The sequence below is a fragment of the Epinephelus lanceolatus genome, chromosome 3, assembly GCF_041903045.1.
Source record: "Epinephelus lanceolatus isolate andai-2023 chromosome 3, ASM4190304v1, whole genome shotgun sequence".
Classification (NCBI taxonomy): Eukaryota; Metazoa; Chordata; class Actinopteri; order Perciformes; family Serranidae; genus Epinephelus; species Epinephelus lanceolatus.
The window spans coordinates 38,315,215-38,334,550 of NC_135736.1; the positions used below are offsets into that span (position 1 = coordinate 38,315,215).

At 41.8% G+C, this 19,336-nt stretch overlaps 1 protein-coding gene across 4 annotated transcripts in view; it reads left to right on the top strand.

Annotated features, from left to right (window-relative positions):
• LOC117254879 (uncharacterized) overlaps positions 1 to 9,717 on the top strand; it is a 34,371-nt gene extending 24,654 nt beyond the window's left edge. For 2 of the 4 annotated variants that reach the window (XM_033623325.2, XM_078166330.1), the window contains exons 5-24: positions 432 to 631; positions 1,049 to 1,251; positions 1,689 to 1,904; positions 2,857 to 2,955; positions 3,166 to 3,203; positions 3,323 to 3,369; positions 3,566 to 3,597; positions 3,774 to 3,893; positions 4,817 to 4,948; positions 5,102 to 5,143; positions 5,528 to 5,665; positions 5,828 to 5,992; positions 6,160 to 6,594; positions 6,722 to 7,225; positions 7,318 to 7,491; positions 7,594 to 7,873; positions 7,990 to 8,262; positions 8,487 to 8,582; positions 8,713 to 8,834; positions 9,424 to 9,717. In XM_033623325.2, coding sequence (XP_033479216.1) covers positions 432 to 631; positions 1,049 to 1,251; positions 1,689 to 1,904; positions 2,857 to 2,955; positions 3,166 to 3,203; positions 3,323 to 3,369; positions 3,566 to 3,597; positions 3,774 to 3,893; positions 4,817 to 4,948; positions 5,102 to 5,143; positions 5,528 to 5,665; positions 5,828 to 5,992; positions 6,160 to 6,594; positions 6,722 to 7,225; positions 7,318 to 7,491; positions 7,594 to 7,873; positions 7,990 to 8,262; positions 8,487 to 8,582; positions 8,713 to 8,834; positions 9,424 to 9,480 — 3,373 coding nt within the window. In that variant the 3' untranslated portion in view covers positions 9,481 to 9,717. The remainder of the gene's footprint in view (positions 1 to 431; positions 632 to 1,048; positions 1,252 to 1,688; positions 1,905 to 2,856; positions 2,956 to 3,165; positions 3,204 to 3,322; positions 3,370 to 3,565; positions 3,598 to 3,773; positions 3,894 to 4,816; positions 4,949 to 5,101; positions 5,144 to 5,527; positions 5,666 to 5,827; positions 5,993 to 6,159; positions 6,595 to 6,721; positions 7,226 to 7,317; positions 7,492 to 7,593; positions 7,874 to 7,989; positions 8,263 to 8,486; positions 8,583 to 8,712; positions 8,835 to 9,423) is intronic. The other 2 variants (XM_078166329.1, XM_078166331.1) reach the window with 1 other exon arrangement.
• The last annotated feature ends 9,619 nt before the right edge of the window (positions 9,718 to 19,336 follow it).

Here is a 19,336-nt window from a genome sequence, read left to right on the forward strand (position 1 = left end):
ACCAGCAGCCATTGGGAGTCAGTCCTGTCACTAAGCAAGGCCCACACATTCAGATGGCTTGCTTATGCATATACAACCAATCTGACACAGCTCTTACAAAACAGTTTTGTTGGGTATCCATTTGAAAATAGCTCTACTTAATGTTTTAGATGTCATTTATAATTTAGGCTATAGTATGGAAGTATAGTTAATGTTGATGTTGTAAAGCAGAAAATATTGACATAAAGTGGGCACTTAGTACATAGCAAGTTGTTTTCACAACAGTTTTAAGCAGTTGTTTGGCAAATGTTTTAGAATCCTGGAACCATAACCTGCCATGTTGCAAGACATAACACTGTAATGTGTAAATATAGGCCTTTGGGCTACCATATGTCACAGTCTACTTTAACTTCACTGGTTATGTCTGCTAATGAATGTTTTCTTTTATCCAGTCGCAGTGGAAGATACGGCAGCCGGGCTCTGTGGGATCCCAGGGATCAGTCTCCATCTCACACTGTGTCTCGATCCCTCTCTTCTTCTCCTCCCCCGAGTCCTTCTCACAGCAGACACAGGGTGGGCCCCCATTCCCGTAGGCCCCCCATTCCCGTAGGCCGCGCTCTTCACCATCAACCTCGCCACCAATACTACACAGGTAGGTCACATGCTAGAGAGTAGAGAATAGGCCCGCTCTTGAGGCATGATTTCTGGCATGGCTTCCCATGCACAGTGCATTCTCCCTGCACATGTGCACACAGTCAACACTACTATCGACACTACTGTACTGTCTGAGCCAAATGACTCCGTAAGTTTTGATTGGCTGAAGTCTGAATATGTTGTAATTTTATGACTAGTTTACAGATACAGCAAACATTGTGAGAAAGAAGTGCATAACATGCAGCAAAAGTCTCTGTTTGAAATCAAACCACACATGTTGCAGCAATGTTGAATGCATCTCTGTGTTTCCAAAAGTAAACTGCATATCCTGGTTTTATATATATTGTATTTGTGAATTTTTCTTCCACCATTTCTTTTTGCTCTTCTGTACTCCTGATTCATGGCGTGTCTACAGGGGGTGCCTCTCGTAGCGGTTTGAAGCGTCCACATGATGATTCAACCAAGTTCTCCCATGACACCAGCCGACATCCATCCTTGTCTAAGGCAGGTCATGGCACCAGACATGGTCCTTTACAGTCCTCCACCAAAACTTTCAAGAGCGGGACGAAGCCTGGGACCAAGACGACTAAGATGGCAAGTGCCAAGGCTGCTGACACAGTGCGTGTCCTTCACTAAAGTTGTTTTTCACAACCACAGAAACACCTGCTAGTGTGTCTTTAATTAAATATGTTCATATAGCAGCTTTACAGCAGTTAGATGACTCAAAACTAGTGTTTACACCATTCTGTTCTCAAGTGTTTATGTTATTGAAGCTTATGGATGCTAAAGGCTGATTTCAGGCACAATGCTAGAAATAATTCAGTTCTAGTGGCTTGACAAGTTGACACTGAATTATGCTAATTTTACGAAATGAGCAGGTTTTTCTTCAGCTGCTTCAGTATTTTCTCAAACTCATCCACACTGTCATTGTAAATTAAACAAGTAACAGTTTAGTATGTGATTAAAGTAGTAAAAACTTGAATTGATTTGCTTCTGGTTCTCTTAAACTTGATTCCTCCTAAAACTAACCTGCAGTTATTGCTGTTGGTTTCTAGTCTGCCAAGCCTCCACCAGCCAAGAAGAAGAAGAAGGTGGTGACCCCAGCCTCCCAGGTCTGGTCCGTTGCAGAGCGTCTGGTATATCTGACAGGCATCCCAAAAGATGCGTCAGAGCAGGAAGTTACCGACTTGGTGGGGTCCTTTGGCAAGATCAATAATGTGATCCTCATGCCATGCTCCGAGGAAGAGAGCGAGAAGTGCGAAGGGCAAAAGGTAATATTTACATGTAACATGTGTTTACCCTAGTTGTGTTTACTTTTGCAAGAAAGGATTTTTTTTTTTTGGATTCTTAGAGAACAGTTTAAACTTAAAAAATATTGAATAGTAGACAATCAGTATTTTTAACTGTTTTAAAGGCAAGATTGTTTTTGTTCATTCAGTCATTACTTTCAGCTGATATGCTGACATGTAGCAGTAGTACAAATAACTCTGATAGTTGAAGTGTAGTCACAGTCTGTTGATGACAAAGCTGCTTTTATGTCTCTGTTGCAGTTTGCTCATTTAGTGAAATTACAGCAAAAAGAAGCAGTATATTCAATTTGATCATTTCTTTGAAAAGGATTAGGTTTAATATGTTTTCATTGTTAGCCCGGCTTGTGGTGCTAAAATTTATTAGTTAACAATGCTAGAGGAGTTTGGGGGCTCAAAATGAAGCTGCTTGCTCACCGGGGCAACATGAGGGGAGACTGAAGGGTGCCACCAGGTCTCTGCAGCAGTGTCGTCCCAAAACATCAATCACAGAATGAGTGGCAGCACTAGCTAGCTCTCATCCAAACTCACTTGCGCAAAGTGCAGAGCAGCCAAGGCTACCTAACCAGTTGAGACCAGAGGGTGGGCATTGGACACTATGTTTGTGCATTTTAACATAGGTAGCTGGCTGTAGCAGCAAAGCCAACAGAAAAACTGAAAATAAAATAAAAAGCAACACAATTACATTAGAAAACATTGCACCATATTAAAAGACAAAAGCTCCCCCTGTTTCATTTCATTTTGTGTTTTTTATTCTAACAAATTAAGTAGTTTGTTACACGTGTCGGGCTGCCAAAAGCAAAATTAACAGAAACTGACATCCTCAGTGTGACAGTTTACTGTGTTTGTGTTGCAGAGCATCATAATGGTCTCTGTCTGTCCCACATTATAACTTTGTCACCCCCTCTTGTTGCAGGCATCTGTATGCATGTTGAGGGCTGAAGACGCCCAGGCTCTGGCTAACTCCACCAATCTCTCCATCAAAGACCAACAAATCACTGCTTCAGTAGCCAAGGTACCACGTGGAAAACACATGCATGTGGATTGATCGTGTATCCAAAACCCTTTGATACATAAATATCATGACGCTTGCACCAATAACAGCAGACTGACATTTTATTTTTGCCTCTGTAAAGAGGAATTTTTTGATACAGAAACTGTTTGGACCACATGCATGTAATCTCATGAACACTTTCAGTAAACACATTCTATTTATTTGTTTTAGAAACCTGAAGCAGGGCAGTCTTTGGATGCTAACAGCAGGTTTGTCACCGGTATCATCTCAAACATTTTCCTTTTTAATCCCCAAGTGCTGCACACTCACCCGCCAATTTCCAAACTGCTCCAGTTAGACTCAGCTAACAGTATTTCTGTCTTCACAGCAAACCTGCTCCAGGAGCAGACAAAGATGCTGCTGGGGAAGACTTGGGTAAGAAAACAAGAAAACAGCTGCAATACAGATATTCAATACTGTACAAGAAATCCTTTTGATATCAACTGTTACCATATCTAAAACTAAGGCTCACGTAGTCCGGTTTATGATGGCATGTGATGTTAAAAACATATTAATTGTAGCTCTGTTTGCACCTTGGCTTCTCGTCCCCTCCTCTAACTCCCCACTGCAGGAGGTGAGGCTGACCAGAAGACTTCTGATGAGGTACATGATGCATGTAGTGCTCACACACTATAAAATATACATAACAACATTGTGAAAAGAGCTGGTATTTTCACTTAATCCTGGGGCTCAACTGTCTGTTTAAATTCCAGCTTTATCACAAATAATAAAATGTCACTATTAATGTGTTTTACATCCTAATACAATGTCTCCTACAGAAGGGCACGGTGTTGATCGCAGGACTTCCTGAGAGCGACTGGTCAGAAAGTGATATCATCAAGCTGGTGCAGCCCTTTGGGACTCCCTCTGACATCATCCTGGCAACACAAAACGGAAAGGTTGGTATAAACACAGTTGCATCTGAAGCTTTTACACTTTAGTCTATAAAAATTGAGGATATAAAAAACAGTCTAAATGAACTTAAAAGTCAAGTAAAATCAGGAAGGGCTCTTCAATATAAGTATGTTTTAAGAAGGGACCGTTCCAGAGCCTTGGGGCCCTGAAAGTAAACACTCTTTCCCCTTAAGTTTTTAACTGGGCTTCTGAAACAGACAGAAGACCTTTGCTCGTGGACCTCAAAGTATGTCCTGGTGTTCACAGCACTAAGAGGTCAGAGATATAGCTGGGAGAGCTATAATCTATTCTAAAACATACTGGGAGCCAGTGTAAAGAGGCTAAAACTGGAGTGATTGTACAAGAAGATAATGTAAGTCCTGAGTACGTTCTTGCAAGATACTTGGCCTTCTCTTTTCATTGAGGGCTACAAACCAGGTGTTCAATGGAATAGTCAAAATGAATAATCATGAATACCCACAACACAGTACAAAACAAAATATTGTGTGTCCTATGTCTACAGAATCTGTGCATAATATTTTTGCATGTTTTTCAGGTTGTTGTTATTATGTGGCCTGCTGACCATTTTAAAATTGGAATTTATACATATATATTTTTTGTACTCTGAATGTAAATAAGGTGCCAGAGTTCACAAAAGAGCATCAACATAGAGCTTGCTTATCAAAATCTGTTTTAGGGGAGGATCCCCAGGACTCCCGACAGAGGTCTGAGCTAAATATTTATATATTAATTACTAATGTTTGATTATTATGTGGCCCCTGGACTCCTGACATGTTGCCAAAGGGGAAAACAAGTTGGGTATCTCTCTCTCAGTGACCGTTTCCTGTGACAGTATATGTTTGTTGAAAAACACTGAGTTGATAAGATGTTCCAACAGCACAATATTAAAACATTCTTTGCATGTTAGGCACTTGTGTCAGTGCCAGACACGGAGATTGCTCAAGAGATGGTGAAAGTCCACTCCTTCATGCCCATGAAGATGAACGACTCTGAGCTGAAGCTGGTCCACGTCAAACAGCGCGTCGGTCTCAGCACACCGGTAGGTCTCTCATCAATAATGCAGTTCACCACGACAGTATATTGATCATTTCGTCTGCTCTGTTTCTGTCTGGTGTTCTTTGTCCATTATCTTACTTTTGATATTGTATTGTGTTGAACAATGAACAATAACTGTCATTATTACTTCACGCAGGTGGCTCTCTACAATCTTCTGATGGGATCAGCCGAACCACTGGTGAGTATTTCTGTGAATAATTATTCAGCTGTGTTTTGTTCACGTGATGGAGTGTGCTCAGGTTATTTATGTACTGCTTTGCTAAAGCAGCGTGAAGCTTTGGGCGGCACTCTTTAGATTTAGATAAGCAAAGACTCTCTTGGAGTGTGTGTTGTGTAGTGATCTGCGCAGTACTTCAGAAAAACAGTAAATTTAGCAAACATCAATATTTGACATGCCTATCATAGAATTTTTTCAGGGATTTAAGTTGCTGTGAAACTCATTTATTCACGTAAATGAATTCATCTGACTAACTTAAATAGTTTGTATACTTTGAACTGATTTACTGTGACACTGTTGGACTGTTGACGAATGAGTGACAGAATGTTTCTTTCCATCCTGCAGGAGAATGCTGTTCCAGTAGGCTGGAGCTGCCTGTTGGTGATCAATAATGTTCCCAACACACCGTCTGCCTCCTCTGAGGTCCAAAAATTGGTGCGGCGCTTTGGTACCGTCATCAAGACCCTCGTGCTCAACAACATGGTGAGAGCTAGTTGTCTGTGCAGCTGCAAACATGCTAATCCATTATATCCTGAAACTTCCCTGCTCTCATTCAGAGCTATGGCCTGGGTTGGAAATCCATTTTCTCCAACTCTGTCATGTCTCACTTCTCTATTTATAAATTGTGTGTCTCTCCCTGCTCAGGTGGTCTGTGAGATGGCGACTGCAGCTATGGCCTTGTCTGTCTACAAACGCTTCCAGACATTTCCGTGCATCATCCAGAACAACCCTCTGTTCTTCTCCCGCAAGCCTGACCCCAAAGCCAACACACAGACCAAAGTCATCGCTGCATATCTTGATTCATCTGAGGTTGGTGCCGACTGATTTGCAACAGTTGTCAGGAGTTATGGGACATCCGTTTAGGCACAGTTTTATCTACTACTGGGATACATTCCTGTAGCTTTAACTCATATGTAAAAAAAAAATTCTGAATGCATTGATCTGACACATCAATACCTCCTTGTCTCTGATCGCAGGATGCACCTGCAAATGGCAAAGGCAGCCAAGCAGCAGCTGCAGACGAAGAGGAGACAGCACATAAAGAGAATTCCGATCCTCCATTGGAGGGGATTGAAAAAGACGGTGATGAGAAGGAGGAGAAGAGCCCAGAGAGGACAGTTGGTGAAAACAACGCTTTGGGAGAAGACCAGAGTAAAGAGGAAGAAATTCAAAAAGAGGAGCTCACTGATGCTCCTTCTGACACTTTGGCCGCACCGGATGCCAAACTAGAAGCAGATCCGGAGACAGACATGAAAGAAAAATCAGATGTTGAAACTGAAATGGAGACTGCAGAGGAGAACAAAGTGCCCACAGGAGGAAATGATGAGACTCCTGCCGGTGAAGAAACAAAGCCATCTTGCTCTGATGGTGAAACAGCCTCCCAGGAGATGGTCATGCCGGCGCTCCCTAAGGTAAAATATCCTAAAACTGTCACTCTGCTCCTGTTGTTGGAGCCAGACTGTGTAGCTAAGGTCAGAAACCTCAAACATAATTGATATTTGTGACTTCTGACATCTTTTTATCCCTTTTTTTCTACAGGTTACTCAAGAGATGGTCAACGCACTGCTTGTGGAGTGCCGAACAAGAACCGCCAGCAATTCCAACAACGCAGCAGCGTCCACCAATGGAGACCAGGGGAAAACGCAAGTGGATACAGAGCAGGGTGAAAAGACAGCAGAGGAAAAAAAGGAGCCAGTCAAGAACCACAAAGAGGTGGAGGTGAAGAAGCAGGAGAGGGAGCGAAAAGAGAGGGAGGCAAGAAAAGAGAAGGAGACAAGGGAGAAAGAGCGGAAGGAGAGGGAGAGGGAGCGGAGGGCCTGGGAGAAGGAGGAGAGGACCAGGCGTGACAGGGAGCGAGATGAAAGAAACAGGAGGGACAGGGAGAAGAGAGAGGAGGAGAGGAGGGAAAGAGAGAGGAGGGACAGGAAGAGAGCACACCGCGAGGGTTCGTCAGGGTCACGGTCGTCCTTCAGGTCGGATGGACACAGACACAGCTCCTGGAGGGATGAGCATTCTAACAACTCAGAAGCGGAGAACAAAATGGTGAGAAGACAGTCAGGTTGAGAAGTGACAAATTAGAAGTTAAATCTCTCCTTATTCTTATCCCATTTTTTTTTGTCCTGTCATGCATTCAGGCGGAGGGGGAGGAGGAGTGTGATGACTTCCCGTTCAACATGAGTGACTTTGTGACGGTAGATGAAGTTGGAGATGTGAACGACCTTCCTTCCCCTGCTGCTTCCTCTGTTCCCATGGAAACCACAGAGGAAGTGAAGGACGCTCCCTCATCTGTCCAACAGGACACTCCAGAGGTATCACATATAACTTATTCTCTACATGGCCATTACAGTGTAGGGGCCCTAAATTTCCACAATGTAATGACATCATGGTCCTCATCCTGTTTTCTTTTCTAGGAGACGCCCATGGAGGTTACCGCGGAAACAGCATCAGACACCACAGCAACCCTGGTGCAGGCTGATGAGCACGTTTCAGAGTCTGAAGCTGAGAATGTGCTAACAGCTGAGACTGCAGATGATGCTATGTCATCAGATTTATCATCCGGTCCCATCATCATCGCTGTAGCATCCCTCTCACAGGATTTACAGGCCGACGCCAGCCAAACATACATGCCAACATATCAAGCACCTGAGACTGAGATCACACCTGAGACAGATACAGTGTTACCTGAGACAGGTAGAAACTCACACTGATTTAATCTAATTGCCAAGTGAAGGAAACACCATATTAGATTTTTTTTTCTTTAGGTTTGTGTAATAAATTTTGGCCTAAAATTTGCCATTACCTTTTAGAAGCCACGCTGACAGCCATTGTGGACTCCACCACTGAGGATGAACCCCTTCCTGCACCTGCTCCTGAAGCTGCAGCTGTCCCAGCTGACTCCTCCTCAAACAGCACAGCACCAGGAGCAGTGACTTCAGAGAATGAGAAGGATGAGACAGAGGACAGTGCTCTCAATCACGATCAGGCTAAGAAGGAGGAGATGGTGCCAGACAAAACAGAGGAGCAGGAGAAGATGCAGGATGAAGAGGACAAAGAGACGGCAGCTCCTGCTGTGCAGACAGGTATTATCATGGTGTTGTTTAAGTGTGCTGAATACGTTCAAAAAGTACTGATACACAAACGCTAATACACTGAAACCACAAATAAAATTAGCAGCACAAACACAAATTCACTCTCAGTGAAGACAGAGCAGGTTATCTGGATAAGCTCACTGAGTAAAACTAGCACCAGGTCTTTCCCCATCAGTCCCTGTTCCACGTTTTAAAGAGGTCTCTGTCGCTCACAGGAAACCCTGAGAGGCCTGAGGATCAAACAAACACCAAAGAGGAGTGTGTGAGCAAAGAATCCTCTCTTCCTCCTTTTGACCCCAGCCACCCAGTTGGTAAGAATAATCACTATCTGCCATTGTGTTTTCACAGTTGTGTTCATCTGTGTTTTACATGTTTTTTTCACAATATCTGACTTTGCTGATAGAGTTCATGTCGTGTGTGTGTGTATGTGTGTGTCCACAGGTATGGAGTACTTGGTCCCAAAGACAGGTTTCTTCTGCAAGGTGTGTAACAGGTTCTTTACCGGAGCCAAAGAGGCAGAGATCAACCACTGCAAAACCCTTAAACACTACGAGAACCTGCAGGTAAGCAACACACACACAGTTTTATCTGTGGGTGCACTGTGAAGATGAAATTTTCTGTAGCTTTCTCCTCTTCTCCACAACAACAGGCCCATTACAGATTCTGATTGTGTCTGCAATTAATTAATTATATGTTTTGGGAAGACCGAAGTCAGAAGGTTTTATGGTTTTAACCCAAAGTAGAATTAGCATGTGCAATCAAAATCATAGCCATAGAGCTCCCCCAGTCACCAGCCAGCTTGCCTGCATTTTGAGTCCTGCTGTGACAGCCTTGTCGTGAGGCATCGACAGAGATATTGGAATGTAGCCCTGGAAGTACTAAACTTTTAGAGGAACTATTCCTCCTTGAAATCCTCCACATTGTGGCCCCAGAAATCTCTACTCCCCTCGCACCCATGCCTCTCCCTCCAGAGAACTACCAGCAACACCGGCTTATAGAGCTTTAACTTACCTTTTGCAAATTAGAATTGAGCATTAAGCCCTGTAATGTGAATGTAGCCTTACAGAAGTCAGTATCTCCAGACATTTGTTTGGTCACGAAGAGGCAACAATATTCACATCTAATCCAGTCTCCTTGTTCATTCTTTTGCAGAAATACTTGCAGACAACAAAGACAGCGAACGTCACTGCTAAGCCCGACTCCACCTGAATGCAGTTATGAAAATCCAGACTGAATTCACCATTCCCCTCCTTTTGTTTTGTCTCTTCATTTCTCACACAGGGTCCAGATTCTCACACTGATGTAGATTAGTCCCACGTTCCGTCTCAGTTTGAATATGTGCTGTAGATTTTTCATGTGCAATTAATTAAGAGAAATGAGTTTGTGTACAGTGGAAGGTGGCTGTCGGTAAGAAGTGTGCACAATCAATAAAATGTTTGTACTAAATTGTTTGTCTTCACTCACTTACAGTGTTATGTGCTGCGTGCTCAGATAGCGTGGAGTTAAAGGCACAGTTGTGGCATCAGCAGCTGTTTTGACAGGCTTCATTCACCTTCTGTTTTACTGCAAACTACCTCCAGTTAAGTTAAATGATGGAAACTTCTAATGTAACCAGTGGCTTTAGGTTTCCCTTTTGTTCACAGTGACATTTGTTGAGTTTATGTTTACACATTGAGGCTTAGTTTCTCTTGTTTCTTTGGTGTTCTGCTGCTGTGCATCACTGAAAGCAGTTTTTCTAATGTAACTGTTTCTATTTAAAGAGTAATTTAATACTGCATCCACTTTTTTTAAACATAAATAAAATATGTATGCAGCAGCTATCAGTAGATTCTGGTCTAATTCTGTAGTACGTATGCATAAACTAATACAAGTTCGTCGAGCTACCAGAGATCAGAAGAAGGGAGTTACTGACTGAGTTTAGTGTAAGTGGGTGACGTGTAAGAGGGTAATTATCTTAAGTAGTTCAAAAGTAATGGTTTGAGGGATGAAGCTGTTGCAAAACCTGGCTGTTCTGCTCCTGATGCTGTGGTACCACTTGCCAGAGGCCAGCAGGGAGAACAGTCCATGGTGGGGGTGGGTGCATGTGTCAGGCAGCGTTTGTGTTCAAAGTCCTGGATGAAGGGAAGAGAGGTTCCTTAATCTTCACATGTAACACCTGTGCTGTTCTCTGAAGTTAAGTGTTATCAAACCACCTCCACACAACTGAAGCTCTTCCATTTTTTTCAAAGCTAATTCCTCCAGTGAAGCCAGCAACTAGGTTACAATGACAGTGTCTCCCCTAAGGCCTTAAACCCTGAACCCTCAGGGTCTGAACTGACACCACCTAACAAATGTTTGCGTGCGAGAGACTGCAAAGGTTTGAAATGGTGAATGGGACAGCACCCCATCACGTCACCTTGACGAACCCAATATATTTTTTGATTAGAGACTTTATTTTGTGTTCATGCCTTCTTCACAGCTGAGGCACTTCAGGGGTCAGTCCAGGATTTGAATGTCTTAAAGAGTGGACGAGAAGTTGTCAAATCAATTTAGCATCATTAAGCAAAATCAAAAGAAACAGTAAACCAAGTATGTAATATATCCTATATTTGCAATCCCCTGATTTCATTTGTTTATTAAGGATCATCTTAAATCCTTGAATCCTTAAAATAGCGTTGTAAATACCTATGTAAATATATTTAAATTTATTTCTATGTAAATTTAATGTGCCAGGTTAAAACACCCATATTAGTCATGTTCATTATTTTTAAAAACTCCCCCAGGCTTCCCCTGGCTTTCTTCCCCTATGTTTTAACGTCACTGTGCTATGAATTGTGGGTAATTCCTTCAGACAAAGTCTGCAGAAATGCAAACTTATGGAAACTCTGAATAAAGGGCTTAAAATATCTGGAAGAGAACCCTCATGCACTTTAAAAAATTGACAGTAGGGCAGTGCTAAGCTCTTATGCACTTTGCAGGAATGCCCCTCAAGGTACCTGAATATGGAGACTGGAATTGGGCTGTTCACTTTCTGCCATGTTCATTGCTGTTGTATGTAGCCATATTATAAATATGTCAAAGAGTGCTGTTTCAGTATTGTGCGTACAGGCTCAGGCTGAACTGGATTAGCAGACTTGTAGACTTGCGTGTGTCTGCAAGAGCTGAGGACTGTCCAAATCCATAATTCAGCCAGTCTACGAGGGGCCTCAGGCAGACTTTCTGCAGACTCCCAGAGAGTCAGATGGTTTAATTACACACAGTTCATTGCAATTTGGATATGACATATGACAAATTACAGACTAAAAAACAAAAGTTGTTACTGTGTAAAACAATTACTGTATTAAAACTTTACTTGAATCGTGTTGGCCAAAAATAATAAACGGCATTATGACACAGAAATATGTATTAATAATGCCAAATACGTAAGCTGATGACATAAAATCAGCAGTCACGGGTGTATGTTGTATCATTAGAGCAGCAGTAATATGAAATAAAACACCAGAAAAAGAATCCACAGAGTGATCAATACTGAGCAAACTGTCTGACAATAGTAACAGGAGTGAATGTAGCGAGCCCTGAAGCTGCCATATTCTTCAGTAGCACTTCATCACTATGTACAGAAACTATAGGATCACCAGTTAAGCAAGCATACAGGTTTGTACAGCAGCAAGTGAACCTTGGCTTTGACAGTGAGGGAAACATGTCAGCAGCCACCTACAGTGCTTAAGGTAAACTACGCTGATTTTGTAACACTGTTGAAGGTTATAATGTTTGTATCTTGATTGCTGTCAGTCCCTAGAACAGGCTTAACTGGAAAAAGTATCAATAAAAATGGTCTGTTTCTGTTTGCCAGCACTATTCTCACCATCCACTCCTTTTAACCGTGACCCAAAGTGTCACTTGTACCTTAAAAATAGAAATTTGGATGCTGTCATTTTGCACTGAAGGTGCTGTACAAACAAATGTTTGTATGTCATTTGCACGTGTTTACAAGCTCACGAATCAATTTAAATTTTGCATGCAACATATTTGCATGAGATGTGGGAGGTAATGAATGCTCTGCGGCAGCCTGGACGTTTGGGCAGCCCAACACTTTTGAGCGCTCTCTGGACATTATTAGCTTGTTAGAGCTCTGGCTTGTTCACAATCATTGTTAGGAAAGGACAGGTGATTCAAATTTCAAAGCTTTATAAATACTCTGACTCCTCAAACCTTGTCCCAACAATCAGCAGCTATGTGCCCCTCTAAACAGCTGTCTAGCACCATGAAAACTAAAATGACCGATGCCCACAAATCAGGACAAGGATATAAGAAGATAGGAAAGAGTTTTGAGGTGGCTGTTTCCTTAGTTCGTAATGTAATTAAGAAATAGCAATGTCAAGTTGAGGTTTGGAAGGCCAAGAAAAGTTTCAGAGAGAGCTCCTCGTAGGATTGTTAGAACAGCAAATCAAAACCTTTGTTTGACTGCAAAAGACCTGCGGGAAGATTTATGACCTTCATGGAAGAGTCATCAGAATAACACCTTGTACGTTTCCTCACCACAAGATTCAGCAGCAGACGTTTTCAAAGGAACATCCAAACAAGCCTGATGCTTTTTGGAAACAGGTCCCGTGGACGGATGAAGTTAAAATAGAACTTCTTGGATGCAATAAACAAAGGTATGTTTCACCTGTCCAACTGTTAAATGCGGAGGTGGATCGATCATGCTTTGGGCTTGTGTTGCAGCCAGTGGCACGGGGAACATTTCACAGGTAGAGGGAAGAATGGATTCAGTCAATTCCAGCAAATTCTGGAGGCAAACATCACAGCATCTGTAAAAAAAGGTGAAGATGAAGAGAGGATGGTTTCTACAACAGGACAATGATCCTCAACACACCTCAAGATCCACAATGGACTGCCTCAAGAGGCGCAAGCTGAAGGTTTGGACCTCAGAAGAGCAGTGCATGCAAGACAGGTCATGAATCTCCCTGAACTAGAAGCCTTTTACAATGAAGAATGGGTGAAAATACCGCAACAAGAACTGAAAGACTCTTAGCAGGATGCAAAGAGCGTTTAGAAGCTGTGATACTTCCCAAAAGGGTCGCTACTAACTACTGACCATGACGAGTGCCCAAACTTTTGCCTCAGGCCCTTTTCCTTTTTTTGTTATTTTGAAACTGTAAAAGGTTGAAATTAGAGAGTAGTCTTGCTTCAAATATTAGATGTGGCTTTTGGAAATCAGTTTGTCTTCTACTTACTTAACTTTTCACAGTAAAGGAAATTTTGATCAGGGGTGGCCAAACTTTTGCATGCCACTGTAAATGTACCAATGTGCTGTGATTTCTCTTTTGCAAATTGAGTTCTTTAGAGTTCTGCCATGTTTCATGTGGCGAAGAGGTGTCCACAAGGTAGAGAGAGGACATTAGTCAAATAACCAGGCATGCAAAGTGTCATGGATAAAATTACTCGCATGTTTTTGATCCGAACCAGGTGCGAGCTGCTGTGCACAGGAGAGACACCCATATCCAGCAGGTAAGTGTTTTCAGTTTTATTTTTTTGACATATCTGTTACGTAAACATGAGTTTATTTATCATTTAAAAACCAAAAAAAAATACATTTTATGTCAGAGTCAGTTTTGTTTATAAAGCCCTCGGTGAGGCATAGGATACCCTGTGTTTATAGCTCTAGCTCTAACTTTTTAATGAGGAAAAAATGGATGAAACCCCACTTTCACAGACTCATATACACATTTCAAAATCTAAAAATATAACCCCAAAAAAAGACAATTATATATACAGAAATGCAAGCTGTGTCCCATGTCTTCTTTGTAAGACTCCTCTGCTTTTTATTTTCAGGTAACTGATCGTCAGAAAACAAAGGGATAAATGGCCAACGATTCCTTGAGCTTCGAAGGGTTCATTTTTATTTTTACTGGCTCAGTGGACCACATGATCAGCATTCCCGTGAACTGCTGGGCTCTATGGCTGATTGTCTCTGGGAAGCAGAGTCTCATCGAAACTGAACTTTTAACTCTCAACCTGCTAAGCACGGAAATTGTGTGTTCTGTGTGTTTTTTTCTTTCAGTGCTCCGAATATTTTCTGACCCTCTTAAAGACTTTTATCAGGCTGTGGCTGTGGTGGAAAGAGCTCTGTTCCAGTGCCACATCTGTGTCGATCGCTACTTGGCAGTTGTTCATCCTGTGGTGTTCATCAGGTAACTAAAATTATAAAGACTTACATCTAGGAAGCGCATTAACCTTGTTAAAATGAGAAAGTTCAGTCACCAGAAGAAAATGTTGGGATTGTACATTTCTGAAAACCCTGAATATGTTACATTTGCATGTTTGATATGTATCATATCAACCTTTCTAAAGTGAAGTAGTATATGAGCTGACTTTGTCATCTGGAGGTGGATGGTGGATGGTTTGTCACCTAGGCGAGCCGTATGCCAAGTTGCAGACTACTGTGCCACACCAACAAGCCAACAACAAAACCAGTTGTGATTTCCTGAGTCATTGCTGTGTTTGCTGCGGCTTCATGGGCATGAAAAGCGGTTGTTTTTTTAACTGCTTTTCCAGCCTGGATTGTGACCCACAAACTGAGTATTTTAAGACAAAAAAGTCATTTTTCAACAACAACTAGTCCATACCCATTGAGTGCACAGTTGCCCACGTACAGTTTCACATGGTGTGTGTTTGGGATACAGGTCATAGGAAATTGCAGATTAAATAGTCAACTGAACCCATTAAGAAGAGCAATGTATTCAGACAGTTTTTGTGAATTTGATAGTACGATTGCTTTATCTTACTATATAATGACGAAAACTCTGTCTACCAAGTTTAGTGAAAATAGATATGGCGGTTAGGCCTAGATAAGAAATTAGCTCTCTAGCGCCCCCATTTTGTTTGATGGGGTCAATAATGGAGGGGTCCCCTCAGATTATGTGTGGTCATATGCCTACAAAGTTGCGTGGTGATCAGTGAAACCCTTGAGATGTTATTTATGTGATGAGCCACGCCCTCCGCAATATTCATTGCCTTATAGAAGCTCAGTTTTAGTAAGTTTTCCAACTTTTGCCAAGAGGGAACTTTAGATATTGGTCCCTAGATTATGTTCACCGAGTTTCATGCAGATCGGTCAAACTTCCTAGGAAGAGATTGATTTTAAGTGTTTTTCAAAAAATTCAAAATGGCTGAAAATCTATATAACCAGAAGTTATGGGTTCTAAATTTGTTCCTCATGAGGAGAGGCATCTCTGTGCAAAGTTTCATGTGTCTACGACATACGGGGCATGAGATATGCCCATTCAAAGTTTGCAATTTCAATCGGTTGCTATAGCGCCCCCCTTTGGCCAATTGATGTAATATTGCTCCATTCGCATCCTCCCATGACCCTCTACCACTCTACCAAATTTCACATGGATTGACCAAGTCAGTGAGGAGAAAAACGTGGAACAGAGACACAGAGTTTTCGTCATTATATAGTAAGGTGTTTTTTGTGCCTAAATTTAACCACAAGCTGCTACGTATCTGCTACAAAATAACGTGCAAATGTAATATATCTGTGGTTTGTACATGTACTGTGACTTATGAAATGTATTTAGTGTTAACCTAATCTTTAAGTAGGTCAGTATGCAGATTCACTGATAAAAAATGATTAAGATACACAGTACATACCATCTAACCATCTGTTCTCACCTTACCGTAAACTTCAATTAATAGCCCGGGCTATTATTTGCTTAAATCACTGAAATCAACAGGCTTATATTTGGGACAGGTCTTTAATTCCTTTTACATAGAACTGTTGCTCAGCAAGGATCTGGAAATGCAAAGTATTTATTCAAACCAATATAAATATTACTTGTATAAAAATCAGGCTTCAGATGATATATCAATTATCAATCTTTCATTTGATCTAGCTCTGACAAGCAGCACATCAGAGAGAGAGAGAAAGTTATGGCACTTGAGGATTACGGCACCCAGCATACCGAAACAACACCGCTTTATCCTTTTCAAACAATACTCACTACTCGGATTAATTTTGAATAATAATAAATAACGTACAGGGTAACTGAGGAATAGACACATCATTTGAGATAACAAACAACCCGCTTTTATATATCCGATTGCCAGACCAGGTGTCTATTTGAGACAGGCATTTATTTGTCAAAATGTGTAGCCACACCGGGCTAGTAAATGGCACTGGGCGTTTAATTGATATTTTAGGGTAGTTAACAATAAATCTTACAATAATCCTTTAGGAAGTACCGTTAGCTTAGATATTTTCCTTGTTCCCAGTAAGTGCATCCTCAATTTGTGTTGCACTTGTATTTGCATGTACTGTATAAACGCTACTCTACAGCCTGAGTTCTCTGGGTGTGGCCTCAGGGTCAGTCGCTGCAAGGTGACCTGTACAACCACATTCCTCTACTGGTGACTACAGAACAGTTTGATAAGGTCGTGATAAGCTTGATGGTAGTTGCTGTATTCCTCATGTTGGGTAACTAACTGGTTTTCTTCTTATGATTCAGATACAAAAAAATAAGGGATAGGGGCGCCTGCGTTGCTGCTGTTTGGCTGATTGTCATATGTAAGCAAAGAGAAATTAAGAGTTATTCACAAACATACCATGTGCTATGATCAGGATCCTGTAGACAGTTTTCATGGCTTTCCTTTTGCTTATCTCCAGTGTGTGGACTCTCCTATGTCTTCTTACCAGGGAATGTTACTACATTTTTAGTTTGCTCATTGGCTCTACTGGCCCCTGCACTCTCCATTGAACTCTTCTGCAGTCTGTCCATTCTCAGGATCCTGAGAAGACCTGGTCCAGGAAATAAAGAGGCTCAAGAGAAGAAGGACAGAAACCAGCAGAAGAAGAGAGCTATCAGGATCATCTGTGTGGTGCTGGTTATGCTAGTTTTTAATCTGGTCCCGTTCATTGTATTGCCGTCGGTCAATGGACTAACTCAAATTGATTTGTTGGCCATAGCGTTCACACTTTCCACTGCTGGAAGTTCAGCACAGGGTTTTTTATATCTCAGCAGGTCTGGGAAGCTGCCATGTAAGGGCAAACGCTAAATCCATATTCTGTTTTCTGTTTGTGTTCCTTGCTTCATGTTACTCACTCATGTTTAATCTGCTTCCTGTTTTATTCTGTAGATTCTCTCCTCATGTGTCGTGTCTGGTTTTACTTCCTGTCTTTGTGTGTTTTCCCGCCTGTTTTCTGTCACACCTGTCTCATTAGTCCTTTCCTGTTTCTAGAGTCTTCCCTTCACACCTGTTCTGTATTAGTCTTGTCTGCTCCACCCTTGTTGTTCTCCATTAGTTTTCAGTATGGTTTTTGTTCTGCTTTCGTTTGGACTTTGAGTTGCCTGCCTGTACTGGATGTTTTCAATCAGCTACATTAAAGCTTGTTTTTTGTTAGAAACTCAGACTGTCTGTTGGTCCGCATTTGGGTTCTCCTCTGAACTGACACGTGACAATAGCAGCTAACAATGGATGTGTGATTTACAAGATTTGTAGTTCTCTTTGTATAAGGATGGAATGGAAATGCTGTATATTTCAATGGAAATGTTGTAGTTCAAGACAATATGTCACCTCTCCTTTAGTTCTTGGAAGTCTAATAATAATAAAAGTCTCACAGATTAAAGAGTTATAACTTCACTCATGTAATTGCATTACATTTGTCAGGTTGGCCAGGAACGAGACAATAAAAGAGTGAGAATGGTTTTCTAATACGTTCGGCATACCAACTTCAACAGGAGGTATTATGTCAATGTTGTTTTTACAAAAAAAAATGAACACAGCTTTAAGTCCAAATTTGAGGTACTCGACATATTTCCATTTCAGGCGTCTGTATTCTTCTGGTTTTCATTTTTGAGGGAAATGTACTTTCTACATCATTACTACAACTTAAAGTGACAGTAGCCAGAAGAAAATGTTGGCATTGTAAGTTTCTGTAAATCATGGATATGTTTTATTTACTGGATACATTGAAACTTTTTTTTTTTTTTTAACAAACAATACAACAACACAACAACACAACAGCAACAGTCATCAAGACAAAAAGGAAAAACACACGAGATAGGCAGTAAAATAAAATACCACAACACCCAATACATTGGGGCCGAGGCAAATCGTTAAGGAGCATAGCAGTCACAGTCACAGGTATATTCACAGAAAATATTTCCGATAACTGACAGGCAACATTCTTCCAGAAGTCAGTAACGGGGGGGGGGGGGGGGGGGGGGGGGGGGCACTCCCAGAACATATGTATGAACGTACCAGCGGCACCTCAAGAACAAAGTGTACAATGAAAGACGGTCACAAGACCCATCGCGTGGAGCCTTCTCGGGGTGAGATAGGTCCGGTGGACATAGTTCAAGTTAATCTGTTGGTGATTTGGGTTGTGAGGTCAACAGGATGTTGGACCATACTGAGTCCCAGTCCACATCTTGGTTCAGTTTTGGCACATCTTTCCTCCATATCCTGTTCAGGGGGAGGTCCTTGTAAGAGGACTTTAATAGAAGGGCATAAAAGGTAAAGACAAAGCCCCTGGAAGTGCCTCTGCTTGTGATGAGTTTATGGAAGGGATGCTGATCCAGTGGCCGATTCTATGGGACCCCATGGGCCCTAAGGGCTGCTCTCAATTGTAAATAAAAAAAGAAAGAGGAACCTGGTAAATTGTAATGATGTCTCAGATGCTGAAAAGAGCGAAGACCTGTGTTATTAAAAATATCTCTCAGAGTGTGAACACCCTTTCTTTCCCACTGGGGGAAAGTTATTGGTCTTCGTCCTATCAGGAGCCGAGTATCATTAAATATTGGAGAATCTAAATGCCACGGACACTGGATAGCACCAAGTTTCTAGGGGTTCCGCCAAATTTGGATAACGTGTGATGAGTGGGCTGAATTTGAGTTGACATTGCCTTATGAAATTGTTCGTAAAAATGACATCCTGAAGTCTGAAGGGGGAGACCAGCTCCTCCTCCAGGTCATGCCAAGATACAGTGGCCCGGGGGTCTGGATACATTGAAACTTGACATTTACACAACACTGTGTGTGTGTTAATGTGGTTAGATTTAGGCAGGCACAAACGCCACTTGGTT